This window comes from Rhineura floridana, chromosome 9 (assembly GCF_030035675.1).
Source record: "Rhineura floridana isolate rRhiFlo1 chromosome 9, rRhiFlo1.hap2, whole genome shotgun sequence".
NCBI classification, from domain to species: Eukaryota; Metazoa; Chordata; class Lepidosauria; order Squamata; family Rhineuridae; genus Rhineura; species Rhineura floridana.
This window is the reverse complement of record NC_084488.1, coordinates 61,093,479-61,107,814: the sequence shown is the minus strand read 5'-3', so window position 1 is coordinate 61,107,814 and position 14,336 is coordinate 61,093,479. Positions and strand designations below refer to the sequence as shown.

At 41.8% G+C, this 14,336-nt stretch overlaps 1 protein-coding gene across 4 annotated transcripts in view; it reads right to left on the bottom strand.

The window, feature by feature from the left end:
- Positions 1 to 14,336, bottom strand: part of DCHS2 (dachsous cadherin-related 2) — a 155,248-nt gene that overhangs the window by 7,244 nt on the left and 133,668 nt on the right. For all 4 annotated transcript variants that reach the window (XM_061584519.1, XM_061584518.1, XM_061584521.1 and 1 more), the window contains 3 exons: positions 14,056 to 14,267; positions 6,970 to 7,121; positions 1,430 to 1,560 (listed from right to left, as the gene is read on the bottom strand). In XM_061584519.1, coding sequence (XP_061440503.1) covers positions 1,430 to 1,560; positions 6,970 to 7,121; positions 14,056 to 14,267 — 495 coding nt within the window. The remainder of the gene's footprint in view (positions 1 to 1,429; positions 1,561 to 6,969; positions 7,122 to 14,055; positions 14,268 to 14,336) is intronic.

Genomic DNA, 14,336 nt, shown 5'->3' with positions numbered 1-14,336 from the left:
TTGATTCACAAATTTCATCCACAGGTGTGTTCTTCAATGTCAATTTACCTGAGTGATACTATAATCCTAGAGAAATTTATATAGAAGCCAGATAAGGATAAGCCATGCCACTTCAGGATTTTTGGCATGCCTGTGTCTGACCTGTGTGTAGCAAATACATAAAAGCTTTCCACTTCTGGGAGTGACATGCATCACTCCTATGAGTGAAAAGTCAAAACACAGAAAGAAACTCAAAAAGGGACTTTATTTTTAATGGCTGTTGTATCATATCTCTTTCCTGTGTTGCTCTTTAAGGGCAACAGTTAAGGTTACATGGGAACACTCCTTGTCTCAGTTCTCAAAAGTGGAGATGCTGGCATGGGAAGCCATAATGTGGACTCATTCCATGTGATCTCAACCTTCCTGCAACAACTACCATGCCATAAAATGCAACATCAGAAGAGGGACTAAAGTGCTGGAACAAAATTGCTGAACATTCCAACACAAGCTAAGATATTTAGCCAATTCATTGCAAAGTTACGGTATTTCAGTGTTACTTCGGTCAATAAGTTGGGAATGCTGGCTTAAGAACTACATTTCTTTCTCTAAAAAGGAAATATAAATTGAAAATAAATCTTAGGAATTTGACATCTGAAGCTCAGAGGAGCATCTTTTATCCAATGTTTTGGAATTTAAAGCAATAGATGGCATTTTTTAATATGCTGGTTTTAAGTTGCTCGCAAACAGAAGCTTCACAGTTAGCAAAAATGTGCCATAGAATATATGCTACTCATAGAAATTTGTGCTTTTTGAGCAAATATTTACAAAAATTTCCCCATTTTTATTACAGAAGTAAAAAAAGACAATGACCCCATTCACACCTAACTCTAAACCATGGTTTAACATTACAAAGACAAACTGCAGTGAACCTCAAGCTCACATGTTCCATCCTCCCGTCTCATTCTTTGGTTGGCTGCAAGTTCAGAAAACTCTGATCTGTTTTAGATTAACCACAGCTTGCTGTTACTTCTGAGCCCTAAACTGTAATTAATTTTAACTATAGTTTGTTGAAACAAGAAAGCTTATAAAACTACAACTTAAAATTGACTTTCTGCAAATAATAGTTAAGATTAACTACATGATAGAAGTGAAAGCTTGTGAATTTCTCCCTGTGGTTGTGGAAGAGGGGAGGGTGAAATGTGCCAGCCAAAGGTCCATGTGGCTTGGGCCATGTAACCATAAATTAGCCTTCCCCATCCTGGTGCTCTCCAGAAGTTTCCACTATTCTCTCTCCCCCTTTATTCCTGACCATTGCCCATGCTGTCTGGGTCTGACGTGAATGGTGGTCTAAAATCTGGAGGGCACCAGGTTGGGGAATGTTACTGTAAGCTATTATTTAGCAGCATTAGGTCCAAACTGGCATAATCTCATCTGCAGTTACCACTCTTACTTTCAGGGAGCTCCACGATGCCTAATGGTTGGATAGTCGGAATGTTGTCATTGATATCCACAACTTGTATTTCTACTGTGCTTGTAGCAGATAGCCTGGGGCTTCCTTTGTCAACAGCTTGCACAACTAACCTGTTAAAGAATTAGTCAAAAATGGGATCACTGCCGGCCAGCAGTATTACATAGGCTAATTAATATACATATCCCTTTATTACTCAAAAGAAGTGCTAGGTAATACTTCATAAGGGAGATGGATGTTATTTATTTGTTACATTTGTCCTCTCCACCTTTCCATAAGCTCAAAGCAACTCAATCATTTCCAAAATGAAATGCAATTGTTTCGGAAAGATGAATAAATACTTGCCTGGGGACAGTGGAGGCCTATCACTAAGTGCAAGCCACCCTATACCTCCATTCCTCCCAAAGCTATAACCCAGTCCCTTCTCTGTTTCTTACATTTATATTCAATACATTACTTCACACTTAGTGACGCTCTGGACTTCTTTCTGTCCACCTTCTGTGCTTGCCAACCATCTTTGGACAGCACCGCTAATCACAACTATCACTATGGTCCCACCCCTATCTCCAGGGGTAAAAAAAGCTTTTAAATAATACATTTCAGTAGGAGTGGCTTAGGGAGGGCAGGTGACCCCTCTAACCCTCCATTTTGATTTTATTTCCCTTGGAATAAACTCTAGCCAATCAGCAGTTCCTCAGAAATGCATTCAAAGTACCACAGCAATAGCGCAGGATTATGAAAAGCCTGTCCAACTATTCAGAGGCGTGCATTTCAATCTGAGCCAATCAGAGGCATGTATCTGCAAGAGGTTTCTTGCTCTTATCTGAGGCGGAGTTACTTTCCCCTCCTCCTGCAAGCAGCAGCAAGCACAATCTTTTTTTCTTTTCTGAGGCAATATGTCTCTGTGAGTTCATTGTTCAGCTTCTGGGTTCATCACTGCCATATGAATCAACATTTCGGAGTGGTGGAAAATGACCCCAAAAGCACGTGTGGCTGGCTTGGGGGGGCCAGGAAGGATCACCAGATTGTGGTAAGTAACAGAGGAAATTATCTGCCTTTAACAGCACAATCCTACACAATGTATACCTAGAAGGAAGTTCACCGAGTTTGATGACACTTACTTCCAGGTTATATGTGTATACACACCTGTGAATTAACTCAATCAGATTTTCTTCTGAACAGACATATATAGAATTGTGCTGTAAATAATTTAAAGATGTATCCCAGATCTGTAAACAAATTTGGATAAGCTAATCAAATCAACAATTTCAAAAATTATTCCTCTGAAAATGAAAAAGGAAATAGCTTTAATTTTTTATTATTTACACAGCAGTTTTTTCTTTGGCAGCGTTCAAGGAAGGGATTCAATTCAAGAACCACCAAAACTATAACAAAAGGAGCAGGATTAAGGGCTGACGTTAAGACTTCATGGATATCATGTGTTTCATAGTGTAAATACGTTTAAATTAGTAAGCAGTATTTTTCTCTACAGTATTTTTTTTTCTCTGTTAGAAGTATGTATTTTATAGTGAGTGTCAGTATAATCTACTTCAAAGCTTGGGATACGGCATGAATATACATTTGTAAAATAAATATGCAGAATTCATCTTCTCTTTCATCTTTGACACAATAACTTCCTTTCAGAAGTGACAAACTGAATTCTTTCCCATAATTCACATGATGGCGCTGAACATAAAAAGCTGCAATTTGATCTATGGAGTCTAATGCACACAGGTTCTGCTGTGTGAGTTTTTGTGGCTTAAAAATTGTCAGAACACATTACTTGAATTACAGACTTGTATTCAAGTTTGTAAACATGCATAATTTCATATTTTGTCTAGAACATATATCAATAAGGTACATATGGAGAAATTTACTAAAATAATCGGTTTCTTAAGTTTCAGTGTGCAACCCCCTGCCAAGTTTCATAAAAACACAACCAAGACATTCAAATTGAACTTCTGTCAGCAGTTCCCTCTGAAGCCCTTAACATTTAACATTTTCACACAAGTTTAGGTCAAAGAAGAGAAAAATTTGAGTTTTGAAAAAGTGAGGTCCAGGATTTCAGCTTGGGTAAAACAAACAAACAACAAATCTGCACCACAGTTTGCTGTGTGGTTGGCCTCAGTCACAGATAAATAGAGGGAAAGATGTTTTAAAAATAACAATTCATTTAACAATACTTGAAAGTATTTATAACTGTGCATTCTTGATTTAAGAAAAAATTAATTTATTTTAATGTATATATACACTGGATGCATCAGATGCATCAGAAAGCACAAGCTGCATTGGACATTTTAGGGAGTCCTTCAAGAGTGAATTTTTGGCTGACAGAAAAAGGGAAGAGCAGAGTATGCTCTGAGTAAGGGAAACATTGAATCCTGTGTACATGGAGAGGTTTCTTGGTCAAATTTTTGCACATGTGCCATATGATCTTAAGTTTTTCACACTGACTTCTTTAGAACAAACTATTGCAATTTGGTCAACTTGTTTTCAACAAGCTTTTGGACCTTTTGAAGCATGGCCCATTTTGCCATGCTCATCTTGACTCCAGTGACGCCATTCTCTCTTCCAGGGACTGCATAGCAATTGTGGGGATGTATACTGCTCCATGGAAATTCCCAAGTGCAACTCAAAATAAATGGTGAGTCACATGAGGCCATGGACAAAATTTTGATAGGAAAAGCTCACTGTGAGGGCAATTACAAAAAGGACTATAGAAATCTGCTGCCACTAAAAATGGTTTGGGAGTGGGTTCGTTGTCTTCACCTTGTTTTGTTTCTTAAGTTTTCCTTTTTGTAGTTGTCTTTGGTGAGGGAAAGAATTTATGTATCTCCAGTGTTTTGAATATACCTCTCAAGTATATATATATATGTTGGTTTAAATATCTGTCAGTTTGAAAACACTGAAAATTTATTTTTTATTTTAAAAAATATGTCAATGTAAGGGAGAGGTGCAAAATATTACAACATTGTAAGCCATCCTAAACCTACCAAATGGATCTACCTGTGTGAGTTTCTGCAAGACCTGCTCCCTGCATTTCTGGCTGATTTCCACCTGGCCTGGAAGGGCGGGGCCCTGTCTCTCTCCAGCTGCAAAAGCAGCAACTGCTGAAGGGGCCAGAGACCATCTACCTGTGTGAGTTTCTGCAAGACCTGCTCCCTGCATTTCTGGCTGATTTCCACCTGGCCTGGAAGGGCGGGGCCCTGTCTCTCTCCAGCTACAAAAGCAGCAACTGCTGAAGGGGCCAGAGACCGTGTGTGTGTATGTGTGCGTGTACCTGCTGCTCGGGATGTCTATAGACTACTGGGGTTTTGTTTAGTATTATATGTTATATTTTACTCTATGTTATATTTTAGTCTATGTATGCCGCCTAGAGTGGCCGTTAATTTGGCCCGATAGGCGGCCTAGAAATAAAATTTTATTATTATTATTATTATTATTTCTTCTTGATCACCCCAGAGTGCAGGACACAGAACAATGGGCTCAAGTTACAGGAAGCCAGATTTCAACTAAACATCAGGAAGAACTTCTTAACTGTTAGAGCGGTACGACAATGGAACCAATTACCTAGGGAGTGGTGGGCTCTGTAGCACTGGAGCCATTCAAGAGGCAGCTGGACAGCCACCTGTCAGGTATGCTTTAACTTGGATTCTTGTATTGAGCAGGGGGTTGGACTCGATGGTCTTCTAGGCCCTTCCACCTCTACTATTCTACAATGCTATGATTCTATGACTAAGGCAGCCTTTCCCAACTGATAATTCCCATCAGTCCTGACCATTGGCCATGCTGACTGTGGCTGATAGCAGCTGCAGTCCAACAACATCTGGGGACCCAAAGGTTGGGAAAGGCTGGACTTAGGTATTACAAATATCTGATTATAATATATATGATGGTGAGGAGGAGATTTGGACACAAGTAAAAGAGGTCACAATCTCATGGAGGATAAGGCTTTTAAAGGCTCCTGGTCATGATGGCTATGTAGTACTTCCAGTATGAGAGGCAGCATGACTGGATAACTGTTGTTGGGGATCACAAACAGAAGAGGGCTATTGCACTCAGGTTCTGCATGTGTGCTTCATATCAGTGTCTGGACAGCCACTGTAAAATCAGAATAGTGGACTAGATAAGCCAGCAGGGCTCTTGCACTCAACTGAAGTTACAAATCAATGGATCATCTTGAGCAAGGTGCAGCACCTTGTTCTCAGTTCTACCCAGTATCTCAGAGCTTCTATGAGGATGAATGGGAGATATACATAGGAAGCTGACATATACTGATACATGCCAATAATCCACATTATTTTTATTGATTAAAATATTGAAGACCCTGTCTGAGTTTTTAAAAAAGCTTGAGAATTTATAACATAGCTATCTAGGTCCAGTATTCTAATATGTTTGCTAACTATTTCCCAAAATCTCAGACAGACGTCCCCACCCCCATGCTGCTACCTGAGTCCTGGAAATATCAGGGATTGAAATCAGGACCATGTCCATGCAAAGCATATGCTCTGCCACTAAACTACTGTCTGCCAAGTTCAAGTGAAACCAAACGTTACTAGATCACAATAAAAGCAAAAATTTGGAAGTGAAAGCAAGTCTATTACTATGTCCCACAGACTACAGTGATAAGCAAGGTTTCTTCCGTGAACAATAGCAATGAGTTGTTCTGTATAAACTCTCCCAGTTCTTAAATTGGCTTCATGAGTGTCATGAAGAAATCTGGAAAGCTTAAACCCTGAGCCTGCTCTATGTATTAATTCATCAGTGTTTTGCAAATTTTATAACCAATAGAAGCATCATTGTGTTGTATATTGTGGTTTGCATACAATTTGGGTGTCAGCAGGTTGTAAGCAAGAACGCTGTCAATCCAGATATGCTATAGGTCGAGGGCAGAGAACCATTGGCCTGGTGACTAGACGTAGCCACTTGTTTAATTTCACCTAGCCTCTGGGCATTTAACAGGGAGTTCCTTCTCTCCCCCAATGTAAAGGAAGGCAAAGAGAGCAGCCACTGAGGAAAGGTGCTCCAAACACCTTTTAGTAGTACCATTCAGCTCTTGCCCATATGCTTTTCCTGCTTGAGCAGAAATGTTCCCTGACAGAAGGAACAGGTCTGTGGTCCTCACCTCTCTCTCTCTCTCTCCTCTCCAGGAATAGTTATAGTGTTACTTTTGTTAAGTCAGTGGGTCCCAACCTGAGTAGCCAAAGCTTCAGGAGATGACAATACCCCCGTCTTATATTCCTAGGCACAGCAATATTTTTATTTAACTATTAATAATAGTTATCATCGTCATTTATTACCTGCCCTTCACCCAGAGGTCCTAGGACAGGTTACAACAATTTTAAAATATGGCATTAAAAACAATTAAAAGCAACCCAAATGCAACTAAGGGCCTATAATGTCAATCAATTAATTCAATTAATGAATGAATATTTCTATATGCCCCCCGCAAAAAACTGCAGCATTGATAGAAAAAAAAGTTCACTGCCCAGGTATAGACTTTATATTTGTTATAAACAAACCTATATGATGAAATGTCTTCGCGATCTAGGATTGTATTCGTTGATATAATTCCTTGAGCTGAATCAATAAGAAAAGCTTCATTTGTGTTGCCAGATATAACTGAATATTCAATTTCTCCATTTATTCCTGTGTCATCATCTGTTGCATAGATCTATATGGGGATAAAACTCACACTTATGCTGAGTCAGTCAGCTCTAAATTCTGGAACAGGAATGGTTCTAGGATGCATGCATGCAATGCTCTTTTGGTAAAATTGAGGTGCTGACACTCATATCTTGACAAAGTGTTCTGGGTGCCAGCCCAAAATGGCTGCTATGGGCAGCAAAAAAAGAGGTGCCGGTACCCAGTACGAGTGAGTATTGTCACAAAAATAGCCCTGTACACTGGTGCCCTGCTGTACTTTGTCTATGTAACAACTCTGTTTCTACTTGGCTGGATCAACAGAACATGTTATTTTTCCACATACGTGACAACAGGTGCATCTGTAGTTCAAAAGCGCACATTAACTGGTTCCATTCTCCCCCTTGGGGAAGGGCTGCAGCTCAGTGGCAGAGCATCAGCCTTGCATGCAGAAAGTCCCAGGTTCAATCCCCAACATCTCCCGAGAGGGCTGGGAGAGACCCCTGTGATGTTCCTATATTAATGTATATATGGTAAGTGTTGTTTTAGAAGATACATGGTAAGTGGAGTGAAAGAGGAGGGGGAGTGAATGGGCAGTAGAATGCGAGATGATTGGCTGAGTGTTTAAAATGGCTGAATGTATAAAAGGAAGAGTGAGAGTGGAATCGGGGGGGAGAAGAGAAAGAGTGGATTGCTTGGTGGGGTTTGAGAGAGTTGTTTGCCAGGAGAGAGTGGAGAAGGAGGGAGGTGGAGTTCGGATTAGTATTCAGTAAAACCATATGCTTATGTGCCTTAAGAAGAAATCTTGTTAATCTTGTTAGCTTTGTTATCTGTAATAAATACTTAATTTGGTTTACCAAAGGCCTGATCCTTGGCTGGGGTTTCACAGACCAGAAGGGAGGGTAAGGTAATGACCAAGGCTGAAGGGGAACTGTAACAAATGGTGGCAGCGGTGAAGAGAATAACAATACCAGTATTCAGAGTCTCTGGGAATACTAGTATTGGGACATTACTGGTGGTTGCCTAGCAGGGGGATCTGTTGAGATCTGTGCTAGAGCGGATAGGTAAACCATAAGAGAGTGCGGTCCGGACTAGTGGAGTCCCTGGTGGTGCCTACAGACAGGCAGTAACCACGAGCAGGTAGCCACCTGACAGGGAGAGCCAGGGAAGGACACATCACATGTGGTGTCAGTAGCGGTGGGATACGAACAACAGAGAATCCAGATACGAATAACAGAGAATCCAGATACAGTGGTGTGGCAAACAGAAATAACAAAACAAGATTTCTTGTGAGAGTGACTGGCAAAGAGAGTGTGGCAAAGAGTGAGTGAACTCAAACACCATGGCTGAATATATAAAAATGAAAAGAGAGGAGCTGGTGGAGAAGTGCATAACATTCAATTTACCTCACGAGGGTAAAGGGGTAGATGAATTGAGGGTAGCACTTATAGGATTTGCAACTGCCCAGCAAAAACAACCTGTCAGAGAAGAGACCCCAGAAGGATACTCAACCAATCCCGCTTATATAGAGTATTTGAGAGAGAAGTTAAGATGGGAGCATGAGTTGGAAATTGAAAGATTGAGGAGGGAGGCTGAGGAGAAAGAAAAGCAGCGAGAGTTGGAAGTTGAGAAGTTGAAGATGGAAACTGAGAGAATGAGAATGGGGTTTGAGGAGAGGGAGAAGCAACGAGCAGTGGATGCCGAATTACAAGTAGAAAAGTTAAAATTTGAAAGAGAAGTTTCATTCTGATGAAACAAGAAAGGACAGAGATGGAGCAAAAATAAAAATTACTCCAAAGGACTTTGCTGTCTATGAGCCTGGTCAAGATCCTCAAATTTACCTCAGCACCTTTGAAAAAGCAGCTCAGTTGTGGGGGCTACCTGAAGATAAATACATGCAGTATTTATCAAACCTGATTAAAGGGGAATTGGCTGAGGTATACCAATATTTCCCCTCAGACAGGCCCGTCACCTATGCTGAATTCAAAGAAGCAGTGTTTAAAAGATTCAGACTGGGGCCTGATTATTTTAGAAAGCTTTTCAGAAATTGCCAGATACAGACAGGGAGGTCTTTTGTGGAACTGGGAGCAAAGTTGATGGATATATTTGGAAAGTGGATGAGTAGTGCCAAAGCTCAGTCAGTGGAAGAGGTGAAAAGCCTCATGATACTGGATCAATTATACCATCAGTTACCACCAGAAATAAGGCTCCTGGTCAAAGACCGTTCCCCTACATCTGTGCAGGAGGCCACAGAGTTGGCGGATCACTTTGCCTCCAATAGAACTGGCTGGGTGGGGAAAACATCAAGAGAGTTTAAACCCAGACCATATAGTGCTGGCAGAAGGGATGTGGTACCACAGCGAGTGAGTCCTCCAGTAAAATCTGAAGGGCACAGGACACCCCAGAGTGGATCTGTGTACCCTAAAAGTGAGGAGAAATTATGCTACAAATGTGGTAGACCGGGGCACCTACGTTTTCAATGTGAGGTTGCCAACCCCATTAGTAATCCTGCTCAGACAAGGGCCGTGAAAACAGAGCCCAAGGCTTTAGAAACAGCAAAAAAGGTTCAGTTCTGCCAGATAAACTGGACAGAAGTAACAGACCTTGATTCAAGTCTGAGAGAGGAAGTGAGTGTACAAGGGGCAAATTATTGGGCATTGCTTGACACTGGTGCCGCTCAGATGATACTGAGGCCAGATTTAATAAAATCTGAAGAAATATTACCTCAGGAAACAGTGACTATCCAAGGAGTGAGGGGTCAACCAGAGAGTTTGCCTGTGGCCCTAGTGAAAATGGAATGGAGAGGCTAAAAGGGCCAATATAAAGTTGGTATTAATGCCCAGCAACAAGAACCAGTAATACTGGGAAGAGATGTTATGGGGGCACAGGGGAAAATATATGTAGTGACCAGACAGCAAATTGGCAGAGAAAAAGAAGCCATATTAAGGGGGGCTGAAACAAACAGGGTGGAATCTGTTAACCAGCCTCAGGTCACCATAGCAACCACTAGCAGGCCTGCTGAAGGAGACAAAATGTATCAAGTGGTCTCTGGGAAAGAAGCAGAGCAATTCAGGGAAGAGCTGCATAAAGATATAAGTTTGAAGCAGATAAAGGAACAAGCTCTGACCCAACAGACTCCTTTCACTGACAAATTGAGGAATCAAGTTGTGTGTGAGAATGGGATTTTATATAGATTGTGGATGCCTGCTGAGAGAAAGGATGAATGTGAACCAGAGAAGCAATTGATAGTACCTAGCAAATACAGAACCAGATTTAATGGAGTTTTGAAGGGCATGATGGGATGCTTCTTGTTTGCATACAGAGAAGTCCCTCAAGAGTCAACAGGCTTCTCACCCTTTGAACTCATGCTCACTAGAAAAGTGAGGGGACCTTTGGAACTGCTAAAAAATTCATGGGAAGGAACTCTGGGAGAGTACAAAACTTCTGTAGTAGATTTTGTATTGGAATTCCGCAATAAATTAACATCAATGATGGAAGTAGTGAAAGAGAATTTGAGTCATGCACAGGAGAAGCAAAGTTACTGGTATGACAGAACAGCCAGAGAACGTGTGTATGATGTGGGAGATATGGTTATGGCGTTCATACCCAGGAAACATGACAAATTACAGGCTAACTGGGAAGGACCATATACCATCAGAGAAAGGCTTGACACAGTGACATATGTAATTACCACAGACCAATTAAACAAAAGCGAAGTGGTTCATGTAAATATGTTAAAGCCTTACCATACCAGGGATGCAAAGGTGTTGCAAGTTACCTTATTCCCTGAGGGAAGTGGGCCTGAACTTCCAGATTTGGTACAGGAAAGCAAAGACAAAGGAGGGGTAGATCAAGTGGAATGGTCAGAGGAGGTAGAGGAGGAAGTAAAAGAAGAGATTCTGAGAGTTTTGAAAACCTATAGGAATCTCTTTAGCAACAAACCTGGCCGAACCAGTATAGTTATACATTCCATTGATACTGGAGATCATGCCCCAATCAGATCTGTTCCGTACCGTGTGAATGGGAAAGTTTTGAATGAGATCAAAAAGGAGGTGGAAGATATGCTGGAATTAGGAGTGATCAGGGAATCCATTAGTCCCTGGGCCTCAAGTATTGTCCTGGTTCCGAAAAAAGATGGAACGACAAGGTTTTGCATTGATTATCGGCTAATCAATAAAATTACTGTCCCAGACGTGTATCCTATGCCTAGGGTAGATGCTATGTTAGAGTTATTGGGGGCAGCAACCATTATCTCTACACTAGATCTCTGTAAAGGATTTTGGCAAATGGAACTAGACGAGCAATCCAGAGCCAAAACTGCCTTCAGTACACCAGATGGGTTATATGAGTTTGTGACCTTACCCATGGGACTAAGGAACTCACCAAGTTCATTTCAGAGGCTAATCAATACTGTGTTGCGAGGCATGTCAGATTTTGCAGTGGCCTATATCGATGACGTGGGCATTTTTAGCAAGTCGGTGTCTGAGCATGTCCAACACCTGACAACAGTATTGGAGGCCTTAAGAAAAGCAGGCCTCACAATAAAAGCTAAGAAATGCCAGTTTGGACTAAAGGAAGTAATCTATTTAGGACATAAGGTGGGGAGTGGGAAAATCACCCCCTTATGGAGCAAGGTGGAGGCAATACAAGCGTGGCCGATCCCCTTAACCAAAAAACAAGTAAGGGCATTTCTGGGTGTGGCTGGATTTTATAGGAAGTTTGTGAGAATTTTGGGGGAAATAGCAACCCCCTTGCATGAATTAACAAAGAAGAAGTGTTCTGAGCATGTGGTATGGACGGATGAATGTCAGAAGGCTTTTGATCTACTGAAGCAAGCCTTGTGCCAAGGACCCATATTAATAGCACCAGACTATGAGAAACCATTCATCGTGGCTACAGATGCGTCGGACCTGGCGCTGGGAGTCGTCTTGCTACAGGAGAGAGAAGGCACCAGACATCCAGTGGCGTACCTGAGTCGCAAGCTGACGCCGAGGGAGAAAAACTATTCGTCGGTCCAGAAGGAGTGCCTAGCGGTCGTGTGGGGACTGAACAAGTTGCGCTCATACGTGTGGGGACGAAGATTCACAGTGACTACGGATCATCGGGCCTTGTTATGGTTGCAGACTATGAAAAACCATAACACTATGCTGCAGAGGTGGTCCTGGGCTCTACAGGACTATCAAGTGGACTTCCAGTTCATAAAAGGCAAGGACAATGTACTGGCCGATGGACTTTCCAGGCAAGTGGCTGGGACTGCAGTGACGTGACCAGACAGAGGAACAAAGAAAGACATTTTCCCCATAGAGACTTTTATTTGTTAACGCGACGTATAAATCCTGGAACAGGAATAATACTCTGCTGTTGTTTAAGGGGGGGGAAATGTGATGTTCCTATATTAATGTATATATGGTAAGTGTTGTTGTTTTAGAAGATAACCACTTAGAAGGTAAGTGGAGTGAAAGAGGAGGGGGAGTGAATGGGCAGTAGAATGCGAGATGATTGGCTGAGTGTTTAAAATGGCTGAATGTATAAAAGGAAGAGTGAGAGTGGAATCGGGGGGGAGAAGAGAAAGAGTGGATTGCTTGGTGGGGTTTGAGAGAGTTGTTTGCCAGGAGAGAGTGGAGAAGGAGGGAGGTGGAGTTCGGATTAGTATTGAGTAAAACCATATGCTTATGTGCCTTAAGAAGAAATCTTGTTAATCTTGTTAGCTTTGTTATCTGTAATAAATACTTAATTTGGTTTACCAAAGGCCTGATCCTTGGCTGGGGTGTCACAGACCAGAAGGGAGGGTAAGGTAATGACCAAGGCTGAAGGGGAACTGTAACAAATGGCGGCAGCGGTGAAGAGAATAACAATACCAGTATTCAGAGTCTCTGGGAATACTAGTATTGGGACGTTACTGGTGGTTGCCTAGCAGGGGGATCTGTTGAGATCTGTGCTAGAGCGGATAGGTAAACCATAGGAGAGTGCGGTCCGGACTGGTGGAGTCCCTGGTGGTGCCTAGAGATAGGCAGTAACCACGAGCAGGTAGGAACCTGACAGGGAGAGCCAGGGAAGGACGCATCACAACCCCTACCGGAAATCCTGGAGAGCTGCTGCCAGTCAGTTTAGGAAATACTGAGCTAGATGGGCCATTGGGTCTGACTCAGTAAAAGGCAGCTTCCTATGCTCCTAGTGTCACGTGGAGTGACTTGCTTTGCCTACGTGGAGGGATCAGAATCCTGAGATCAAGACGTACAACAGCAGGGCAAGTTGTATGCAACAAAGAAGGTGCAGAGGATGTGCGTATGGCTTCCAAAACTCTAGTTCCAGTTTTATATTCAAACCAGACCCATAAATATTTCATCGATATTTAGCAGGTTTCTTTTTTCATTTTGTAGAGTTCACAGTTCCTTTTATTGCTCCTTGTTGCAGCACAGCGCTGCATACTACAGAGATTAATTTTACATTCATTTTCTTTTCAAGGTTTACATTTCCTCCCTATATTCTGTCAAAATGAGCTCTTCCCCATCCAGCCCCCAAACTAAAAGAGTCAGGATGCTCAGCAACAGGGACCCTGGGGAGAAGGGACGTATTTAAACTTTGAGAAGAGTGACCCACTGTAGGTATTTCAAATGATCCTGTCAGAGAGGAGAGTCCAGTTAGATAAATTAAAATGTGTGCAACATGACAGAGTGATTAGCAGACAATTAACTACAGCAAAAGTGTGTATGCCACAGCTAGTAGCATATTAAATAGGATGGTTTGAGATATAGGCAGAATCTATAAAACAACAACTGCAGACTGTCAGACGTACACCGAAATCACTGAAATATTTTAAGCTTCTAAATAAGATTATGACAGCAGTGGACAAAAAGGCTTACAGAACCGGGTTAGAAGGGACACCTCACCCACACAGCTTTGTAACAGCATGACTATAACCAATTGGGGGGGAACCCCAATTTTAAACACAAGTTTGAGGTTACCTGCATGATGTATGTATTGAAAGCCTGGCCCTCCCACACTGATGTTTTGAAATAGTTTTGCTCAAATTGAGGTGCATTATCGTTCATGTCCTGTATCAATACTGTCACTCCACACACTGCTGAAGTCAAGCCATTTTCAGCTAAGACTGCAAAATGCACTTTTTTCCTCACTTCGTAGTCAAGTAATTCAGCTTGTTTTACTGTGATTTCACCTGTTTTGTTTGAAGAAAACAAAGAGAAGATATATATTCAGGAATATATATACATAATTTGCCGCCCTG